Source organism: Rhodotorula toruloides (assembly GCF_000320785.1).
Source record: "Rhodotorula toruloides NP11 unplaced genomic scaffold Scaffold2, whole genome shotgun sequence".
In the NCBI taxonomy this organism is placed as follows: Eukaryota; Fungi; Basidiomycota; class Microbotryomycetes; order Sporidiobolales; family Sporidiobolaceae; genus Rhodotorula; species Rhodotorula toruloides.
This window is the reverse complement of record NW_015622962.1, coordinates 626,682-646,820: the sequence shown is the minus strand read 5'-3', so window position 1 is coordinate 646,820 and position 20,139 is coordinate 626,682. Positions and strand designations below refer to the sequence as shown.

Below are 20,139 nucleotides of genomic sequence, written 5' to 3'. Positions count from 1 at the left end.
AATGCATCCCCCAGCCTATTATACAGCCGGAACTATTCTCCCGCAGACGGAGAGTCTGGCCGCAGCTCCTGCTCGCGCGAGCTGATCCCTCCATGCGGCTTCGAGGGGATCATTGCATTTGCCCGCGTTTGTGAAACCCTGCGCTGAACAAGGCAGGACCCGGGGGCGGGCACCCGCGACCGACGGAGCGAGATGGGTCGTTCAACATGGAGTCTTTTGGACATTTGTGATCGAGGAGGAGAACGTCGTCGCGCGGGCGCGCGGGAGAGAGGTCGGTCTCGCAAATCCTGGGCACGCACCGGCGAGCGAGCGAGGAGATGCTCTTTGCACCAACAAGCGAGAACAGCGACCTCGACTTGCGAAGGAAGGCGAGACGAGGGTTGCTCCTCCTCTCGCTGACCCAACAACGCGCCGTAAGTTGGCGCAGGCGCAGATCGACCCCTTGATTCTCCTCGAGCGCCTTTGTCCGCGCCCGCCTGGTCTCGCAGGACAATGCCAGGCGTGCTTGCTCGTCGAGGTTGAGTGAAGGAGCTGTGCGCGCCAGTCCCGCGTCAGCTTGGCTTGGGACGCACGACGTCAACGCAGCCGACCCTCGTCAGACGGCATTCCCGGACCCGCCGGTGCTCAGCGAGGAAAGCCAGCCAGCCAGAGAGAACACTTCGCTCAACAACAACTCGCCTCGAGCAGCTTCGGCAGAGAGCGCCGCGCGATTGAGCTCTTCCGGTCAAACGAGGACCATTTTCTGTCCCTGGCAGCGTGCGCGACCTCGACCCGCCCGTCTTGTCCGTGTGCCCGAAGTGAATCGCTCAACTCGCTCCCTTTCTTCGCTCGACACGGCTCGAGTGGGATCGTGCACAGCGCACAAAGGGACCCACGGATACAGCCAGCACCACGCACGAACAACCCGCCCATCTTGCCGCCGCCGCCGTCACCCACCCCGGCTCGTCCTTTTCGCTCGTTCAACGCCTCGACGGCTCGCTCGACACGGCACAGCGCAGGCCGCGAGTGCCACCAGCGATGCTCTCGTCCTCGCCACGGTCCGACACGCTCGTGCACAGGGCCGGCGCAGCGTTCCAAGGCGCTCCCCTCGTCGCGCCCTCGTCCCCGACGCTCGCGTACCACGATGGCGAAATCTCTCCCTCGTTTGATGCGTCCTTTGCGAGCTCGATGTGCGTGGAGACAGTAGATCAGGCTGGCGAGCGTACGAGCTGACCTGGGTCGTGCGAGCAGGTCCATCACCTCGGACGAGCAGGCCCACCCCTCGCCGCTCCCCGCACACCTTCGGCCGCGCTCCCATGGCCCGACCTCATCGCCAAACGACGCGATGGACATTTCACCCGCTCCTGCTCCTCGACAGCCGGTAGCGGGGCCGTCGTCGAGCGCGTCGAGGCAGAACCGCCTCCCTGCTCCTCGCCCACCCCTCTTCGCTCGTCCACACTCGCAACCCACCGTCCCTTCGTCTTCCACTGCCGCCTCGACGGAAGATCATCCCTTCTTGAAGAGCCTGTTCAAGCCCGGACGCTCCGCACCGCCGACGCAGACCTCGTTCGCGCCCATCCTCCCGCTCTCCATCCCTCGCTCAACCTCGCCTGACTACTTCCAGGTCCCCGCCGTCGTCCCCGTCACCGTCGACCCGCATGCCTCGTCGTCTGGGTCGAGCAGCCGTCCCACCCTCCCGCACTTTGCGACCGTGCCGCCATCACAGTCGGAGAAACTCCGCCCGCCGTTCTCCAAGACCGCCTTCGAGTTCCGCGCGAGCGACGACGGCGTCGAGTCGGCTCCTGTCGATGCCTTCAGTGATGCCAAAGGCTCGATGCCGGCGCCGCGGCGACTGTCAGGCGGCTCGCGGTCACGCAACGCCCTCCCCAGCGGGTGGAGCAAGTCGCAGCGCCAGACTGCGCCCGCCAACAGTCTCGCACCTCCACCGCCTCCAGCACCAGCGAAGCGCAAGTCTGATCCGGGCTTGCCGACGCTGCGGAAAGAGCTTGAGTCGTCGCCGTTCCGGATGGAGGTCGACGGCGAGTCGCCTGAACGCAAGCTCTCGTCGCCTATCGCGCTCCGTCCCGCCAGCCAGCCTCGCTCAGTTTCCGAGTCGCGTGCAGCGCAGCCCGTCTTTGGCGGCGTCGAACCTGGCTCGTCGCCGCCCAGCTCGGATGCAGACCGCTCGGGCGCAGACGACCGCCTCGCCGACATGTTCGGCTTCTCTCCAGGCGACAACCTCTCGCCTATACCGCAGTCTCGCAAGCGGTTCCTCGAGCAGGAGAACTCGCCGACGCCGGCTTCGCCCACTCCGACGGGAGGCGCGTCGCTCGGCGCTGTTGGCGGCCGCCGCGCGTTCGAGAAGGCGGCGAGTACGGCGTCGCTGCCCATGCGTGTCGCACGGAGACAGCGCTCCGCCATCGGCTTGAACGCGCGACCGTCCCTCGCGAGCTTCGCCTCGCTCGGCCCGCCGCCTTCAACCACGAACGAGAACTCGGCCTCGTTCAACAACAACAAGCGGCATGCGACGCAGGCGCAGGACGGCAAGCCAGCGCCTGCGCCGCTCTTGCGCGCCTCGCGCCGGTCCAACTCGGTTGCCGAGGCGTCGTTCCTCTGCGTTCCGCAGGCTGTCCAGACTGCCAACCCGAGCAGCTCGAGCAGCACTAACGGCCCGCTCTCGGCGCGCGACCCGAACGTCCCGGACGACTCGCCTCGCATGCTCGGTGCGCGCGCATCGCTCGCGACGATGGACGGCAGCGACTACTTTGGAACGGTTGGGCGCCGGGCGGGCGCGAGTGTCGACCTTGGCAAGTCGGTTGCGCTGAGTCCGGAGATGGGCAGCCCGATCGCTGGGTTCCGCAAGCAAGAGGCCAAGGGGAAGGTGTTGCCTTGCTTCGGCGTCAAGGAGGACGGCCTCATGCGCATCTTGCCCGAGACGGTGCGTCTGCCGCTTCTTCCTCATCGAGGACATCGACTGACTTCGGGTCCTCGCAGCTCAACGACCTGCAGAGCGGCAAGTACAGCGACGAAATCAAAGAGTTCCTCATCATCGACTGCCGATTCGACTACGAGTACGACGGAGGCCACATCGAAGGCGCGATCAATCTTTCGGAACTTGCGGACGTCGAAGCGCGACTGCTCAACTTGCCGAACCCGCCCAAGCCCAGCACGAGCGAGTGCGTTGCGAAGGAGGGCAAGACGGTGCTTGTCTTCCACTGCGAGTTTAGCGCCAAGCGTGCGCCGACGAGGTGCGTTCGCGGCTGCTGTTCCGAGCCTCTGAGTCCTGTCGCTGACTGGCCATCCCATCGACAGCGCCAAGCACCTTCGCAACCAGGATCGCCTCAAGAACATCGCCGCCTACCCGAACATCCACTACCCCGAGCTGTACATCCTGCAAGGCGGCTACGAGGCGTACTACAAGGCGTTCCCTGTGAGTCTCGGCCTTCAGTCTACTTCGACAACAACTTGACCCATGCTCGCGCCCACAGCAACGCTGCGTCGGCGGCTACGTCGTCATGGACCACCCGGAGCACGACGCCAAGCGCTCGCTCAACCTCAACAAGTTCCGCGACCAAAAGCGCCAGTTCAACCGCGCATCCTCCTTCACTTTCGGCCAGGCGCAGCACGCGTCGACCCTCCTTCGCGCCGCCGATGCCGCCGGCGCCATGTCGTCCACGAGCGGCTTTGCCCGGTCCCGCCGGCCCCTCTCTTCCTCGGCCTTCACTTCGTCGCGCTCGTCGCTCGAGCCCAGCGGCTTCCAGTTCCCTCACGGCTCGAAGAAGGCGGCCTCGTCGAGCACGGCGTGCGCTTCAGCCGCTTCAGTCGCCGCCTCGACCGCGACCCTCTCGATCACGGAGGAAGACCACGAGGGCGACTCGTCGTTCGGCACGAACGGCTCGAGTCCCGGTGGTCCAGCTGGTGGCTCGCCTTGCCCGCCTTCGAGTAAGATGGGCGCGAGGCCGTCGCTCAAGCTCGGCACGGGCGGAGCCATGCTCTACTCGCGCAGGATGGGCCTCGAGCGCGCTGCGACGGCATCCATCCTCACCTTTGGCCAATGACAGCGGGGTAGCTTCCGCCATCGCCTCTCGACAGAGACTTTCGCCGAATTGTCTGCTCTCGCTCATCGCCTCGCCTCGCCTTCCCCGTTCCCGTGACCGTATTCCGCATCTTACACGCATGTGCATATTTCCCTCTCTTCCTCTTCCAGCATACAGTGTCCTCCGTTCAGGCTGTTCCCTCTCTTGCCGTTCCTTTCGTTCCGCCTTCGTCTCCCGTCGTTGTTTGTCAGTCTTCCTTTCGTCTCGCATCGTCGTTCTCCCTCCTTCTCGCTTCCCTATACTCCATTGCATTCACACGTTCACTTGCCACGCTCCCAAGCTGCCCAGCGAGTTGTCGAGATGTCCGATTCTTGCGAGGTCGCGAGGTGTTCGCCGAAGACAAGTCGCTCGACCTGCTCCCACTCGCTCTTACTCAGACTTCGCTGCTTACAGAGCGCCAGAATCCTCCTTGATCCATCGTCGAAAACCTCCGTAACCTCCGAAGCGCCAGCACACCCGCACCGACCGCCCATCTCCTCCTCGCCACTTTCACCGATCAACAGCCTCTTTCGCCCCCTTCAGCGCGGCGGGCGAGCGACAGATACCGCAAACCGACTCACAACATCGCAAGGCGCGACCTGCCCGCATGTTCAACTCGTCGGCACCGTTTGCGGCCTTCGCGCCGCACTTCCCATCGCCTCTGCCCTCGAGCTACCTCCCCGTCTACTTCGCCGCACGAGACGAGGTCGTGCCTGGCCTGTCCGACAAGACGCTCTCGATCATCGCGCCAGTCGTCACCTACTGGGCCTTCTCCCTCTTCTTCACCCTCCTCGACAATCTCAACTGGGACTGCTTCGAGCGGCATAGGATCCACGAGCCGGAGGAGATCAAGCGGAAGAACCGAGTCAGCGTGCGGGAGGTCCTCGTGGCCGTCGTCGTCCAGCATGTCATCCAGATGGCCACGGCGTACGTTTGGTTCAGCGAATCGGATGTCGAGGTCGACCATTCGGCGGATCTCAATCGCTGGGGAGTAAAGGTTGCGACCGGTGTCATGGCAGTGCTGGGACCGAAGACGGGCGCGCAGGTCCTGGCGCGGTACGGCGAGCAGTTGACGTCGCTCGTCTACTGGTGGGCGATTCCTGCGCTTCGCTTCGCCTGGGCTGCGTGGGTACCGTCGCCTCTTTCCAGCTGAAATTACACTAATTCTGGTCTCACAGCATCATCCTCGACGGCTGGCAGTACATGATGCACCGCACAGCGCACCAGATCACCTTTCTCTACCGCACCATCCACTCCTGGCACCACCGCCTCTATGTCCCCTACTCCTTCGGCGCGCTGTACAACCACCCCATCGAAGGCTTCGTCCTCGACACCTGCGGCTCGGGCATTGCACACATGATGTCTGGCCTGACGCTCCGACAAGCCACTCTCTTCTTCGTTGTCTCGACACTCAAGACGGTCGACGATCACTGCGGCTTCGCCTTCCCCTGGGACCCGCTCCAGCACCTCTTCGGCAACAACGCTGACTACCACGACATCCACCGTGCGTTTCGCTCCTTCCCCCAAGTTACTGAGTCCTCGCTAACTTGGGTCCTCGCTCTCGCAGACCAGGTCGCAGGTCTCAAGAAAAACTACTCGCAGCCCTGGTTCATCTCCTGGGAGTGCGTCGCGTCGCTTCGCTTGCACCGCTCGTTCAGCCCGCTCACCTCGTTTCGCTTCGCAGCATCTTCTTCGGCACCCGCATGTCGCGCGAAGAATACGGCCAGAAGGTCGCCAAGCGCATCCAGCGAGGCGACGTCCCTCAAAGCAAGGTCAACGGCCCGAACGAGCTCGCTTCGACACCGACAAGCCAGCTCAACGGCAAGGCGATCAAGGAAAAGGTCAACAAGACCGAGTAGCCCGCCCGTCGTTCCTGTACCACTACTTTCGGTCTTCGTCTCTCGCTCGGCATACCCTTATCGTTTTACCCATAGCCTTTAGCATCCTCCGCAGCTTTTTGCATAGCGCCGTAATGTGCCGTTCGCAGCCGTCCATTCGGGTCGAGGCGGTGACTCGGGAGAAGTTCCTCGTTGCTCGATAGCGCCTGCTGCGTCAGCGCATCCAGGTCGTCGAAAGCGCCCTCGAACTCGCGCCAAGCCCTGTCCGCATCCTCCCCGTCACTCGACCCGCTCCAGTCAATCTGCAGCTCCTCCTCTCCCTTGTGCTCCGACGACTCCTCCGCCTCCCAGCCCACCGTCTGCACTTCTTCGAAGACGATCTGCTCCTCGCGAGGCGACGGCGGGAGGTACGACGGCGAAGAAGGCGGATGAGCGGCGGCGAAGTCGGCGGGTCCGACGGTGCGGTAGCCCCAGTCTGGCGGGATCCAGTCGCCGTCCTCGTCTGAGCTGCTTATGGAAGACGACGAGCCGTAGTCGTAGTCAGAGAGACCGCAGTCCTCGAAGAGTTCCCATGGGAACTCGATAGGCGGATCGCGGCGAGCAAAGTCGTCGACTGGTCCGAAGTCGTAGTCGTCGGTCCACACGCTACTCGGCGAAGCAGTCGTGTCGTCCTGCGCGCGGTCCGTCGACCCAACTTCTGGCAAATCCGAGGTGTAGGCGTAGTCGAGGTGGATGTTCTTCTCGCGGCAGTAGCGTCGCGTCCGCGGGATCCCCCGCCATGCGTCGTCCGAGAGCTCGGTGGAGTCGGGAATGTAGCCGAGGTTGACTTGCCGAAGGGAAGAGAACCGGGGGAGAAACGCTGAAAGTCGCGCATCCGACATCCATCCATTCCTCCATTCGTCAGGATGCCAAGTCGCGTTAGTAAGACGGAGAACCTCGAGTACAGGACAGTTTGATGCGAGTGCGCGAAGGTCGTCGTGCTTGATCCACGAATACGAAAACTCAGCGTATCGCAACGACGGAAGGAAAGGCAGAGCATGCAGCGGCAAAGCCCACCGCCCGCGGTCTGTGCGCGAGCCAATGACGGTAGCGAGGCCGATCTTGACTGGTGGTCCGATGACGAGAGTCTCGAGAGTTGCCGGTAGGAGAGCGAGAGGCAGACCATGCGGGGGAACCCATGGTCTGAACTCGAAACGGCGAAGTTGTGGGCATGAGAGTGGAAGCAGTTCCCAGCGACTGCCACCAACATGGCAGTCGAATATGGTAAGATCTGCGATGTGCAGGGTAAGCTGACGATGTTGAAGCAGGTCTTGATCGTCCCAGGAGATGTCTTCCAGTCGAAGGTTGGGGATCGCTAGCCCGACGACGCGGTGGAGAACCTCAGCCACCTCAAAGAAGTGCTCTTCTTCGTCAGAGATCGATTGCGAAATCGTGACTTGCTGAAGTCGCGGAAGGCGGTTGAGCTCCTTGGCCCACCTTGACGACGGCAGATCTGCGGGGATTCCAATGCTTCGCACCGTAGGACAGTGTCGCAAGAAGATTGCCACAACGAACTCTTGCTCGGGTAGCATCCAGTGGTCGTACCACGCGGACACGCTTGCGAGTAGTCCTGCAAGGTTGTCGAGACGCTTGACGTGGGTACCGAGGTGCGGTTGGTCGGAGAGCTTGAATGCGAGGTCCACAAAGCTGTGCCAACCATGGCGCAGTCGTCGGGTCGGGTCGTAAAGGAGCGCACGAATCGCTGAAGAGACGAATTGGCGCGAGGTCAGCATAAGGACGCGAAGAGTGCGGGTCGAGTCTGTGGAGCGAGACCGATGAGCTCCCGTTCGGACCCAACTGGGGATTCTGCCTGTGCACCGCGAGCTCACCTGGCCAGTACATATCGCGCGCGAACGAGCAAATCAGGTCGACCGCCTCCTCTGACATGCGCGACGCCGCCGAGGCATTCGCGAAAGGTGCCGCGGACATGGTCGTTGCTCAAAGGCGACACTGAAGCTCGTGCAACGGCTGGCGGGGCTCGAAAGTCTGCGTGACGGATGCGAGGGCTGTGAGCTGATGAGGACGGGAGAGGAGCGTGTGAGGTGGAGACGGACCTGCAGAGGCAGCACGGCGAGCAGAAGAAGGTTCGAATCGTCCTAGGCACGAGTAGCGAGCAGCAAAGCGATCTGAGCAGGTGAGAGCGGAAGCGAGTGAGCGGGAGGAGGACAAGAGGGAGGGTGCGAACGGCATATCATGGCAAGGCGATCTACTCCGACTCCGACTCCCAGTCCGTGCCGTCGGCAGCTCCTATAATTCCTCGAGATCGTCCCGTTCGTACGCCAACTCGATGCGGTTGAGCATGCAGTACTCTTTGGTCAGAGCAAGCTCGTCTCGATCGTCCCTGCGGAACAGCACCATGCCGAGATCGATACGAGCGAGGCGGGGGAAGGACGAGACGAGGTCAAGGAAGACCTCGTCGGCCTCGTCGCACATGAGTTCGTCGTCTTGGTACACGGTCCCGGGTAGGAGGAGTTCCTCCATTCTCGGCGCAATGTTGGGGAGGGCAAAGACGGCATCCGTCGTGAGACATGCACAGGCGAGATGCAGTCTCACGAGGTTAGGCAGGGAGGGGAGGGAAAGGAGCAAGGGCGAGGAGTGTTCGAGCCAGGATGTCATCGCCCTCGTGTCGCCGGCTTTTCTCTTGACAACATAACTGACGTCGAAGTCGAGGGTGCGCAGCGTGGGAGGAAGGAGGCCAGGCGGGAGAGAGTCGGGCAATGTGCCGAGATGGAGGCGGAGGTGTTCGAGGTTGGGCGCGGCGAGACGGAGGGTAGACCAGCCCTTGGTACCGGTGATGTTGCAATGTTCGAACGTGAGGTGCTTCGTGGAGAGGTTGGCCATCGTGCGCCAGCTGGAGACCTCGGCAAAGGGTATGTCGAAATGCAGCAGCGTGAGGCGCGCGGTCGGCGGCAATTTCACCGTGCACAGGAAGGCCATGAGCCATATCTCGGTACCTTCCTGCACCTGCCGCAGCTTGATGTCCTCCAAACGCCGGCAGTCGTGCAGGCGGTCGAGCCATCCGAATCTGTCGCCGACCTGGGCACGCCCGAAAAAAGCTGCGATCTGAATTTCGGTGATGTTGGGGCATGCTTCGAGGAGCGCGATGACGGGTTTGTCCCATTCACGCAGCCACTTCATCTGGGACATCGTCTTGAAGTAGGTGACGTGGCCTAGGTGGTGGAAGGTGCGGGCGTGAGCTCCAAGCGACGGCTCCTCCTTGAGACGCCGAACGAGAGCCTCGAATCGCTCCCAGTTCCGCTCGTCGGCCTCCTCCTCGAGTTTGCCACGGTACAAGGGCAGAGTCGGATCCCAGAAGAGGATGCGCACCGCCGCTGCGGACAGTCGACGACAGACTCGCGTCAAGGAGATAAGGTCCTCGGCGTAGGCTGCGCAGACAGTAATCGTCAGGCCCGCCCTGGCTCGACGGTGGGCAGAGGACTCACAGGGAGTCGCGAGGAGGGGAAAAGCGATCTTGTCCAGAAGCTCGTCCGGTAGGCGCAGAATCGGCGGGACAGGTTGGTCGTCCTCATGAGTGGACGCCAAGAACTCGTCCGGGAGGCGCAGAATCGGCGGGACAGGTTGGTCGTCCTTATAAGTGGACGCCAAGAGCCCGTCTGAGGAGTGGCGCATCTGTCCGCGCGAGGTGGGAAGCCTGTTTCGCAAGTTGTTCTCCGTGAGCTGATGAAAGCTTGAAGATCGAGTGGAAAGCTTGGGCGCACCCGTGCGACCGCTTTATGGGCGCTCAGAGTCCCTACTCGTCTGGGAAGCGGTTTGACGAGCCAAGCGAGAGGTGAAGCGAGGGTCAAGCGAGCGGACAGAGAAGAAGGGAGGTCGACCCCAGACCTCAGACCTCCTGACAGCATTCTTCGTGCTCAGAAGGGGTCCCAGTGAACGTAACTTGCTCTACAAATGTCAAGAGCCACACTGCAGCCGCCTCGTTCCACCAGACCTCGAAGTCGAGGTCAATCCGGTTCAAATGACAGTATTCCTCCGTCAGCGAAAGGCTTCGTTCCTTCTGGCGCAAGGGAACGTCCCCGAGATTGACGCGCTGGAGGAGGGGGAAAGCGGAGACGAGCTCAAGGAAGGCTTCGTCACCGTCGCCGGCCCAAACGTCGTCGTCGTACCATTCTGCGTGCGGCAGACTGAGTTCCTCGAGCTTTGGAGCGCCCGGGGCGAAAGCGGTGAAGGCTTTGATCGACAGCCAGGCTTGCTCGATGTGCAGGTTGACAAGCTTCGGGAGATTAGGTAAGGAGAGGACCAGGTTCGTCGAGTTGCGCGCCCACTCTTCAAACGCCTCCCTCTTCACCTTGGCACTCGTGGCGTCGAGGCTGCTGGGCTGGAGAACGAGGCATCGGAGAGATGCAGGGAGGAGGCCGGTTGGGAGGGCGGAGGGTAGACGGGCGATGTGGAGAGACAGGTGCTGGAGATTTGGGCAGTCGAAGCCGACGTCGCGCCAACTTTCTAGATTCGGGATGTCGCACGACTCCAACGAGACTCGTACTGTCGTCAGGCTCGGCAGATGAATCTGCAGGAGCCTTGCAGCCGGCCAGACGAAGTCGTGCAAAGCGACGGCTGTGAGGGGCGGGAAGGCGAGTGGGAATGTCGAGATGCAGAAGGTCGCTCCGGGATGGATGCGCTTGATGACAAGCTGGTGGATGTCCTCCCGTTTGCGCAGGTGGTGAAGCCACACGAAGGGGTTGCGTCCGCCTTGTCGGGTGGACCAAGGCGAGACGGCAACAGTGTCGATTGCCGGGCAGGCGTCCAGGAGAGACACGATGGTTGCGTCGTGCGCCGGCAGCCAGAACTGGAGTGAATGCGCCTTCCAGAATGTGATCTCGCCGAGGAAGTAGAGTTCGCGGACGTGCTGCCCGAGCGACGGGTACCTTGCTAACCGCTCGACGACCGTCTCAAAGCGATTCCAGTTGCGCTTGTTGCTTGCCTTGTCGTGCTTGCCACGGTAGATGTGCCGAGTCGGGTCGAACCAGAGGGCCGAAACTGCAGCGACTCCCATTTGCGAGCAGGACAACGTCAACGAGAGCAGGTCCTGAGTGTACGCTGCAGAAAGACTCGGATCAGCTGACGCCTGAGTGTGCTCGCGGCAGAATGAGGCCACTCACTTGGACTCGACTCGAGCGAAAGTGCGATCTCCTTGAGCAGGCCGCCGGACAATCGCAGGATGGGCGGCAGGTCCTCCTCCACCTCGCTTTGCGATGCAGACGACTCTGTCGGACTGTCCATCGTGTCCGTCAAGCCCACGATGACGTTCTGCGGGAAGAGGCGTGTGCGTTCTCGTGAGATGAGGATGCGCGAAGACGAGAGGGAAGGGCGTACCTGGTGGGCACCTGCCAAGTAGTGCACGCCGAAGTCGAGTGTAGCAAGCGCAGCGAGCCAGAAGAGCGACGGAGGAGGACCGGTGAGCGTAAGTGATGAGAGCAACCTCCTCCTCGTCCTGCAATCCTCCCTCTCGCCAACTCACCACAGTCGAACGAAGCCCAGAGCAAGACCCAACCAAACCTACCGACGTCCTTCGCAAAAAGGAATTACAGCCTGCTCAGGAGCTCGAGCAGTTTTACGACCCCATCCCACGTCGCCCATCCTACGCCCTAATCTCCCTCCTCTGCCCCTCGACACCTGCAAACCCAACCTTCTTCCCCTCGTCCTTCGCTCCCGACTGCGGCGCCGCGCGAGGCTTGGGCACAGGCAGGGGCTTGTGTCGGAGCTGCTCGTACACGTCCGAGAACTTGAGTGCGTGGCGTGAGAAGAAGTCGCCGTAGCGGCGGGAGGTGGTCGATTGGGCGACGGTGAGGTGACCCTCGTCGATCCCAAAGTTGATGTCGCTCACGCCCGTCTCTTCGCCCTCGAGCAACGAGCCCTTGACCCAGGTCGTCTTCCTCGCCGCGCCCTTGGCCGTCATGAGCATCTCGAGGACGCTCTCCTCGTCTTCGAGCTCGAGGAACTTGGCAAGCTTGTCGGTGCCGAGGGTCGTGTACAGGCGGAGGAACGACCGCAAGGTCGAGGTGGTGAGTTGGGGCTCGACGGCGGCGACGAAGATCGAGAGCTGGTGCGCCGAGGGGTCGGGGAGCGAGGCGAACTGCGACAGGACCTCGTCCGACTCGGCTTCGTACGGCGGCGGGTTGGGCGAGATGAACCGGGGTGCGCCGTGGGTGAAGAGTTCCTGGAACGCGGGGAGCGCGTCGGCTCCGCCACGAACCATCTTGCCGTACTGCTCGCCAAACTTGTCCTTCATCGCGGTCGAGATCCCCTCGTCGACCTTGGTCGGGCACAGAGCCTGGCAGATGGCGAGGAGCGCGTACATCCGGTCGGCCGTCTTGTTGATCTGGTCAAACTGCGAGCCGCGCTGGAAGTGCTTCAACCGGAGGACGAAGAAGAGGATGTGCGAGAAGGCGCGGATCGCGTCCGGGTACCGCCCGAGCATGAGATACGCGAACCCGACGTAGTAGTACACGGCGACGTGGGCCGAGGTGACGCGCGTGAACAGCGCCTTCTTGTTCAGGTCGATGTGGTCGAGCATCGAGAGCGCGAGCGTGTAGTCGCCGAGGAGGACGTGCACGCGCACGAGGCCGAGGATCGCAAAGTACCCGAGGTTGTGGTACAACGGGATCGAGCCGTATTCGCCCGCAGCCGCCCTGTGCGCCATCGTCCGTCAGCATGACGTGTCGGAGAGCGCACAGACTCGCAGAACGCACTCGACATCCTCGCCCTTCTGGGCCGCCGCCAGCTGGTCCTGGATCTTGCTCTTCTGGATGAGCGAGTACAGGACGTTCAAGACCGAGTAGCACGACCAGACCTGCACGTCACGTTTCGTCAGCGTCCGTTGCTTCCGAGCCTAGAGCAGCGAAGACGCACCTGGCCCGACTCGGCGAGGATAGCCTTCTCCTCGTCTGTCTTACCCTGAGTCTTGCTGCGCCACAGCGCAAACGCCGTGTACTGGTACACAAACTCGTCGATGCTGCGCGACACTCCTCATCAGCTTCAGCCACCCGTCGTAACGGACGCGCGCACTCACATGTTGTAAAGCCAGTCAATGGGAAGCGTGACAGGCAAGGGACCGGGCGCGTTGAGGATGAGGTTGAAGAGCTGGCAGTACTGGTCGTACGACTGGATGCGGTCGTCGAGGTTCGGGTTCAGGTTGGCGAAGATGTGTCGGAAGGACTTTTCGCGGTACAGGGCGAGGAAGACTTCGTCTGGGTGCGCGAGTGTAATCGTCAGTACGAGAAGTTATTGTGGAAGACACTCCGCGAGCGAGGTTGCACGGAGGAGTGCCATGGGAGAGCTGCCCCGAACTGACCATGGTTGACGAGGGGAGCGATGATCTCTGCGTCGGGCCACTCGGTCTTGGCGTAGAACTTGTCGGTGAGCCTGTTCCAACCGGCCTCGTACGCGGACTGGATCTCGGCAAGGTTGGGCTGCGGTGCGTTGAGGAGCGTCCAGAGCGAGATCAAGTAGCGCTTGACGGGTTCGGGGACGGCGCCGAGCGCTTCGAGTGCCGATGCTTGCGCGGCGGCTGCTTCGGCGATGCGCTGCTGCTGGGCGATTTGCTCTGCGTGCGTGCAAGGTGAGTTGTGAGTGAGCGAGTCGACAAAGGCCTGGGGCGGTGAGAGTGCGTCCAGCCGCCGTCCCTCCGCGAGTCCCGCTGCACCGCCCAGCCCAGTGCGTGTCTAGTAGTCCCAATGAGCCCTCGGAGCACTTCCACCTCACCGCGTGCCCGTGCGGGTGTGTTTGAGGGTGCGCTTGGATGAGGAGGGAGAAGGCGAGGCGTACCGTTCCCTGCGTCCGAGTAGAGGGGTTCCTGCTGGGCGTGGATGCCAAAGTCCTCAAAGTCTCCCTCGTCGACTGCGATCTCGTACGGCTGCATCGTGTTCGGGTGAGCTGGCTGAGCGTGCGAGACCCCCAAGTCCTCCTCGTCCTCCTCGACACTCGCTCACTTTGGCTGAGGGATTACCAGGCTCACTAGGACTGGCTACGATGGGAGACTACGAGGTCACCCAGTACCCCTCGCTCCTCCGTCCGTCCCATCTCTCCCCTCTCTCGCTCACTCGCCTCCCCACTGACGGACCCGCACCCACCTCGTCATCCCACCCACACTCGCACACGCTGACAATGACACGCAGGGAGCGAGCACATGACCCTCGTACAGGTGCGCACTCACTCACCCTTCTCCCATCGACCGAGCTGACGAGGACGACCGGACAGCTCTTCTGCCCGATCGACGTCGCGCACGCCACGGTCGAGGCACTCGGCGAGCTCGAGCGCATCCAGTTCAAGGATGTGAGTGTGACTCGCTGACTTGCGACGCGGGATTGCGCGCTGACCTCGGGCACACGCAGCTCAACCCCGACGTCAACCCGTTCCAGCGCACCTACGTCTCGCAGATCCGACGATGCGACGAGGCGCGTACACCCACCACTCTCTTCGCAAGCTGCTACTAACACACTCCAGCGCGCAGGCCGAACGCCGCCTCCGTTTCCTGACGCAGCAAATCGCCTCTCAAGGGATCCACATCCGCCCCGCCTCCGAGACCCTCGCGCTCCTCTCCGGCCGTTCAGGCCCCCAAGCACTCGACGACCTCGACACGCGCCTTTCCGAGTCCGAGTCGCGCGTCCAGGCGATGAACACCTCGTTCGAGAACCTCGAGAAGCGGGCTTTGGAGCTGGAAGAGGCGAGGCAGGTCCTCCGCGACACCGAGAGGTTCTTCCTTGAAGCTCAGGGAGGACGTGGAGCGCCGGGAGATTACAGGGCCAGCTTTGAACAGGGAGAGATGGAGGCGCCGTTGTTGGGCGATGTCGAGCATGCTGGACCGGCTGGAGGTGCGGGCGACGCCGCTGCGGGTGGCTTCGAGCTTGAGTGCGTGTCGTAGCCCTTTCTCGTTGAGTTTGAGAACTGACGAGCGGAGGGCGCAGGTTTGTCGCCGGCACGATCGACCGCTCGCGCATGGCTACCTTCGAGCGAGTCCTCTGGCGCGTCCTGCGCGGCAACCTCTACATGAACGTGCGTCCTGCCCTCCCCTTCCTTCCCTCTCACACTCTCATGCTGACCCGGCTGGCTCTAGTCGGCCGAAATCGCCGACGACGTCCTCCCCGTCCCCTCGACTATGCAGGGCACGTCCGACTCGGCTGGAGGCGAGGAGAAGCGTCTTCGCAAGAACGCGTTTGTCATCTTTGCCCACGGTCAGGACTTGTTGGACAAGATTCGCAAGATTGCCGAGTGTGAGTTCGCGGTCCTTCTTTTGGGGGGAGAGAGAGGGTACTGACGGGTTGGTTGGACTGCGCAGCGATGGGCGCGACACTCTTCGCCATCGACTCGTCCTCGGACAAGCGTTCCGACAAGCTTCGCGAAGTGACCTCTCGCATCGAAGACCTCCACTCGGTCCTGTACAACACGAACCAGACCCGCCGCGCCGAGCTGCTCAAAATCGCCGACTCGATCTCGGCTTGGTGGGCGCTCGTCAGGAAGGAGAAGGTCGTCTTTGCGACACTCAATATGTGGCAGTGGGATCAGGGGAGGAAGACGCTTGTGGCCGAGGGGTGGGTCCCGACGAGGGATATCCCGCAGGTTCAGGCGGCGCTCAGGAGGGCTTCGGTGCGTCCGACGTGCTGATCGCGCTCTGGACCGTCTTGCTGGCGTGGAGAGTGCTAATGTTTGATGCCGCATCGCACAGGAGAACGCCGGCACGTCCGTCTCTGCGCTCTTACACGAGCTGCGCACGACCAAGACGCCCCCGACCTTCCACCGCACGAACAAGTTCACCGAAGGGTTCCAGAACATCATCGACGCGTACGGGATCGGCTCGTACCAGGAAGTCAACCCGGGCTTGTTCACCGTCATCACCTTCCCCTTCTTGTTCGCCGTCATGTTTGGAGATATCGGTCATGGAGCGTTGATGATGCTCAGCGCGTTGGTGCTCATCATGCTCGAGAAGAAGTTTGGCAAGAAGGGCATGGGCAGCGAGGTGCGTCCGGCGTCCGCTTCTCCTCGGTCGACTCGCTCCACCTTTCCGTGCGACGCTGACCTCGAGGGTTCCGTCTTGCTACGCAGATCCTCGACACGTTTTACTTCGGCCGGTACATCATCTTCCTCATGGGCGCCTTCGCCATCTACACCGGAATCATGTACAACGACATCTTCTCCCTCTCGCTCCGCCTCGGTCCGTCGCAGTGGCATTGGCCCGACGAGGGGTCCGCAGGGAAGGCAGTCGAGGCGATCCAGACGTCGAGCAGGTACTGGATCGGACTGGATCCTGGGTGGCACGGGGCGGAGAACGCCCTCATCTTTACCAACTCGCTCAAGATGAAGATGTCGATCGTGCTTGGCGTACTGCACGTGAGTCGCCCGTTCCCATCGTCCGCCCTCGATCTCGCGAGAAGCGGAGGCTGATGTTGACTGTGAGGGGCCTTCTCGCAGATGTCGTTCGCCATCTGCCTCCAAGTCCTCAACCACCTTCACTTCAACCGCCCCGAGCTGATCTGGGCCGAGTTCCTCCCCCAAATCCTCTTCATGGAGTCCATCTTCGGCTACCTCGTCGTCTGCATCGTCTACAAGTGGTCGGTCGACTGGGAGGCCGCCGGTCGCAACCCGCCCAATCTGCTGAACATGCTCATCCAGATGTTCCTCAGCCCTGGGAACGTGCGTAGCGAACGGCTCTCCAGTCGTTGAGCGGGAAGGCGGCTGATCTTTCGAGCTTCGTGTGATGACCGGGATTCCCACGCACAGGTCAACCCGGACGACCAGCTCTACCGCGGCCAAGCCTTCGTCCAAGTGTTCCTCCTCCTCCTCGCGCTCGTCTGCGTCCCCTGGATGCTCTGCACGCGCCCCTACCTCGAGTACCGCGAGATGCACAAGATCAAGGAGCAAGGCTACCACGGGATCCAGAATGGCGAGAACGGCGCGCATGCGACAGACGACGAGACGGATACCGATGGAGAGGGCGCGCATCAGGGACATGCGGTCGCGATGACGGAGGAGGCGGAGGAGGAGGGACACGATTTGGGAGAGGTCATCATCCACCAGGTCATCCGTGCGTCCTCGCTCGCTTCTTTGCCATCAGCAGTCGTTGCAGTCGCTGATGCTGGCTGGACGCACGTGATCTCAAACAGACACCATCGAGTTCTGCCTCGGCTGCATCTCCAACACCGCCTCGTACCTCCGACTCTGGGCTCTCTCGCTCGCGCACGCCCAGCTCTCGGAAGTCCTGTGGAACATGACGATCGAGAACGCGTTCGGCTTCGAGGGCGTCCTCGCCGTCGTCATGCTCGTCTTCCTCTTTGCCATGTGGTTCGTCCTGACTATCGCGATGTGCGTCCGGCCTATCCCTCGCTGTCTCCTTCTCGTATACCCCTGCTGACGAGCCGCTTGGCGCAGCCTCTGTGTCATGGAGGGCTTGTCCGCCTTCCTGCACGCCCTCCGTCTGCATTGGGTCGAGTTCAACTCGAAGTTCTTCGTGCGTCCGCTTCCGCGTCTTCCTTCGCCTCTCTCGCTGACGCTCTTCTTCACTAGATCGGTGCCGGCACCGCCTTCGACCCGCTCACGTTCGAAGGAACAGACGAGGTGCGTCGAGGTCGCCTCCCTCTTCCTCGCAAGCTGACATCTCTCGCGCTCGCAGATACCCGAAGGCGTCATCTAAGCGCCTCTTCCGCTCCTGTAGACTTCTCCCTCGTTTGCTACGAATCGCTGTTTTCACTCTCACCTTGCCTTTCCCCCTTAGCCCTTTGTTCCCCTCGCGGGTTCCGAGGAGGCAGCCTTTGTCCTCCTCGTCACCGGTGCGCGCCCCTCCTTCCCCTGCTCGTTCCATCCAGTCTCGTCAGCTCGCTCGCCTGCCGATTGCTTCTATCGACGACGCCAGCCTTCCGGCCTCGACTTTGCGAAGGCCGCCTTGCGAACAGGATCTCGCGACTCGCCGATCAGCTCGCGGAACTCGTGCGCTCTTCTACGGCGTTTGAGTGACGCTGCTTGACCGTCGACATAGATGCGGGCTGCTACGATGGCGGATAGGGCAGAGGAGACAGAGCAGGCGAGGGATGTCAACGGTTCGGCCGATACGAGGACGAAGGCGTCGGCTTGGTGGTGCGTGTCGTCCTTTGCATTCTCTGCGGCGGTCACTGATCAGCTTTGTTCGCAGGATCATCCCGCGTGCGCTTCGAACTCCTTCGCCGCCGGTTCAGGCGAGCTGACTTTCAATTCTCGCCCAGCGTATTTCGTCTTTGCGCTCCTCGCTGGCATGACCGCGTCAACCGAGGTTGACCTGTACGGTCAGGTGCGTGAAAGAGCGCTCCGAGTGAACAGCAAGTCCTGACCCGTCAGTCTTCGCAGATCGCTTGTCGAGCAGTCGCCGCTTCCGACGGCACCTTTCCCCAGCCTACATTCCCTTTCCTCGACTCGAGATTCAGTAAGGTGCAGGACGAGTGGATGGCGCTGTGCAGGTCTTCGCCGATCGTGCAGAAGCGCACTACGAGCGTCGGTGAGTCCGCTTCACCTTTTCGCGCTTCATACGAGTCTAATGACGTTCTCTTCTTGCAGTGACGACGGTTCTGCTCGTCGCCGGCATCTTGAGCGCCTTGACGGCTGCTTGGTGGGGCTCGCTCAGTGACCGCAAGGGTCGCAAGATTGTCCTCGCATTCATCTCGGCAAGCGAGACCATTCAGGCGGTCATGATGCTACTGTCCGTCCCCCGCGAGTTACTTCGCATCTGTTCAAGCCGTACTGACGCTCTCGCCAAGCGCAGCGTCTTGACTTTCCCGCAAACCTTCGGATTCGGCTTTCTTCTCTTCATGGCGGCGATTGCAGGCTTGTCAGGCGGTCAGCTGTGCGTTCCCCTCTCATAAACAGGTCGAACGAATCCCTAGCTGACCATCGCAACCTGCAGTGCTGCCGCGACAATCGCAGCAGCGTACCTCGGCGACACTTCTCAGACAGCCTCGAAAACACAACTCCTTTCGTTCTACGAGGCTTCCGAGTTCGCAGGACAAGCAGTGGGACCGCTGATCGGTGCGTCGCCTGTCTCGCAAGTTGCTCCTTTGTAGCAGCGAAGCTGACCAGATTGGCTGCGTAGGCCCTCTCCTGATGCGCTCGTGGAAGCTCGGCCCGGCTACACCGTACAGCCTCAGCATCTTCGCTCGCCTCGCCTACCTCGCTCTGATCTTCTTCATGCCCGAGTCGCTCACGCCGGAGAAGCGGAAGCTTTCGGCCGTCAATACGGACGCCGACGACCTCGCTTCGACGAAGCCTGCCGCCCCGCTCATCGCGCGGCTTTTGGCTGCGCCGAAGGAGCTCGTCGAACCTTTCCGAATCCTCTTGCCTGAGAAGGTGAACGGCCGGCGGGACTACAGGCTCCTCCTCGTCGCGAGCTCGTACTTCTTCCTAATGGTCATTCCGGTGCGTACCGCGCGCAAGTGTCTCACATGCAGTGCTGATATCCCTTGCATCGAACAGGGTCTCGTAAGCCTCGACGTCGCTTCAGACTTCGCTCGACAAGTCTAACTCGTCTCTCCGCACGCAGGGCCCGGTCAAGGTTCTGTACGCACGCGCCAAGTTCGGCTGGGTGCCGGAGCAGATCGGTCGATGGATCACCTACACGTCGCTCTGCAAGCTCGTCGTACTCACCGCCGTCGTCCCCCTCCTGATTCGACTCCTTCGCAAGTCGAAGACCGCCGGCGGAATGCCAGACGACGATGGGCAGCGGACCGAGACGCAGCCGTTGCTGGGCGACCCGTCTGCGGATGCGGAACAGCTAAAGGAGCGAAGGGCGAACTTGAGTGAGTTGCCTGGCTTGTACTTCGCAGTGCTCGCTCGCTCACGGAATCTTCGCAGACTGGGACGCATCGCTCGCCTTGTTTGGCGGTGTCACAACCGTCTTCGGCTACCTCGTCGCAACGATCCCGACGAAACGACCCACAGCTTTCCTCTCGAGCACCGCACTCACAGCTTTTGCCGCGACTTCACCGCCCGCCCTCCAGTCCATCGCCCTCACGCTCGCAGCACCAGGCGACGCCGGCAAGGTCCTTGCCTGTCTCTCCGCCATTGCGACAGTCTCGCTCTCTGCACTCGGACCTACCATCTTCGGCGCAGTCAACATGATCGCCATCGACCGCTGGCCAGAGGCCATCTTCGTCGTTGCGGCGGCCTGGGTCCTCGCCTCTCTGATACCACTCCTCGCTTCCCGTCTGAGCCGAAAGTAGCCCGGCAACCTTCGT

At 62.2% G+C, this 20,139-nt stretch overlaps 8 protein-coding genes across 8 annotated transcripts; 4 read left to right on the top strand and 4 right to left on the bottom strand.

The window, feature by feature from the left end:
• Nucleotides 1–1,017: 1,017 nt before the first annotated feature.
• Nucleotides 1,018–4,037, top strand: RHTO_02939 (M-phase inducer tyrosine phosphatase; the record flags this gene model as incomplete). The annotated part of the gene is made up of 5 exons (XM_016416611.1): nucleotides 1,018–1,169; nucleotides 1,231–2,917; nucleotides 2,974–3,227; nucleotides 3,292–3,409; nucleotides 3,468–4,037. 5 exons carry the CDS (start codon nucleotides 1,018–1,020, stop codon nucleotides 4,035–4,037), a joined length of 2,781 nt encoding a protein of 926 aa, XP_016276330.1.
• Nucleotides 4,038–4,662: 625 nt separating this feature from the next.
• On the top strand, nucleotides 4,663–5,914 carry RHTO_02938 (sphingosine hydroxylase; the record flags this gene model as incomplete). Its single annotated transcript, XM_016416610.1, has 4 exons — nucleotides 4,663–5,180; nucleotides 5,234–5,559; nucleotides 5,623–5,677; nucleotides 5,740–5,914. 4 exons carry the CDS (start codon nucleotides 4,663–4,665, stop codon nucleotides 5,912–5,914), a joined length of 1,074 nt encoding a protein of 357 aa, XP_016276329.1.
• Nucleotides 5,915–5,979: 65 nt separating this feature from the next.
• On the bottom strand, nucleotides 5,980–7,861 carry RHTO_02937 (uncharacterized protein; the record flags this gene model as incomplete). The annotated part of the gene is made up of 2 exons (XM_016416609.1): nucleotides 5,980–7,691; nucleotides 7,762–7,861. The coding sequence occupies 2 exons, from the start codon at nucleotides 7,859–7,861 to the stop codon at nucleotides 5,980–5,982; spliced, it is 1,812 nt and encodes a 603-aa protein (XP_016276328.1).
• A 318-nt stretch (nucleotides 7,862–8,179) lies between these two features.
• Nucleotides 8,180–9,562, bottom strand: RHTO_02936 (uncharacterized protein; the record flags this gene model as incomplete). The annotated part of the gene is made up of 2 exons (XM_016416608.1): nucleotides 8,180–9,318; nucleotides 9,376–9,562. The coding sequence occupies 2 exons, from the start codon at nucleotides 9,560–9,562 to the stop codon at nucleotides 8,180–8,182; spliced, it is 1,326 nt and encodes a 441-aa protein (XP_016276327.1).
• A 214-nt stretch (nucleotides 9,563–9,776) lies between these two features.
• Nucleotides 9,777–11,170, bottom strand: RHTO_02935 (uncharacterized protein; the record flags this gene model as incomplete). Its single annotated transcript, XM_016416607.1, has 2 exons — nucleotides 9,777–10,987; nucleotides 11,050–11,170. 2 exons carry the CDS (start codon nucleotides 11,168–11,170, stop codon nucleotides 9,777–9,779), a joined length of 1,332 nt encoding a protein of 443 aa, XP_016276326.1.
• Nucleotides 11,171–11,528: 358 nt separating this feature from the next.
• On the bottom strand, nucleotides 11,529–13,808 carry RHTO_02934 (eukaryotic translation initiation factor 3 subunit L; the record flags this gene model as incomplete). Its single annotated transcript, XM_016416606.1, has 6 exons — nucleotides 11,529–12,579; nucleotides 12,640–12,740; nucleotides 12,800–12,902; nucleotides 12,960–13,137; nucleotides 13,242–13,493; nucleotides 13,715–13,808. The coding sequence occupies 6 exons, from the start codon at nucleotides 13,806–13,808 to the stop codon at nucleotides 11,529–11,531; spliced, it is 1,779 nt and encodes a 592-aa protein (XP_016276325.1).
• Nucleotides 13,809–13,918: 110 nt separating this feature from the next.
• Nucleotides 13,919–17,573, top strand: RHTO_02933 (V-type H+-transporting ATPase subunit I; the record flags this gene model as incomplete). The annotated part of the gene is made up of 16 exons (XM_016416605.1): nucleotides 13,919–13,958; nucleotides 14,065–14,090; nucleotides 14,147–14,221; nucleotides 14,281–14,316; nucleotides 14,400–14,797; nucleotides 14,854–14,941; nucleotides 15,003–15,159; nucleotides 15,225–15,532; nucleotides 15,612–15,902; nucleotides 15,989–16,273; nucleotides 16,355–16,576; nucleotides 16,664–16,967; nucleotides 17,047–17,245; nucleotides 17,312–17,390; nucleotides 17,447–17,497; nucleotides 17,553–17,573. 16 exons carry the CDS (start codon nucleotides 13,919–13,921, stop codon nucleotides 17,571–17,573), a joined length of 2,580 nt encoding a protein of 859 aa, XP_016276324.1.
• A 342-nt stretch (nucleotides 17,574–17,915) lies between these two features.
• On the top strand, nucleotides 17,916–20,124 carry RHTO_02932 (MFS transporter; the record flags this gene model as incomplete). Its single annotated transcript, XM_016416604.1, has 11 exons — nucleotides 17,916–18,013; nucleotides 18,069–18,079; nucleotides 18,139–18,203; nucleotides 18,260–18,407; nucleotides 18,467–18,608; nucleotides 18,672–18,752; nucleotides 18,813–18,934; nucleotides 18,999–19,321; nucleotides 19,379–19,384; nucleotides 19,446–19,701; nucleotides 19,757–20,124. 11 exons carry the CDS (start codon nucleotides 17,916–17,918, stop codon nucleotides 20,122–20,124), a joined length of 1,620 nt encoding a protein of 539 aa, XP_016276323.1.
• Nucleotides 20,125–20,139: the final 15 nt, after the last annotated feature.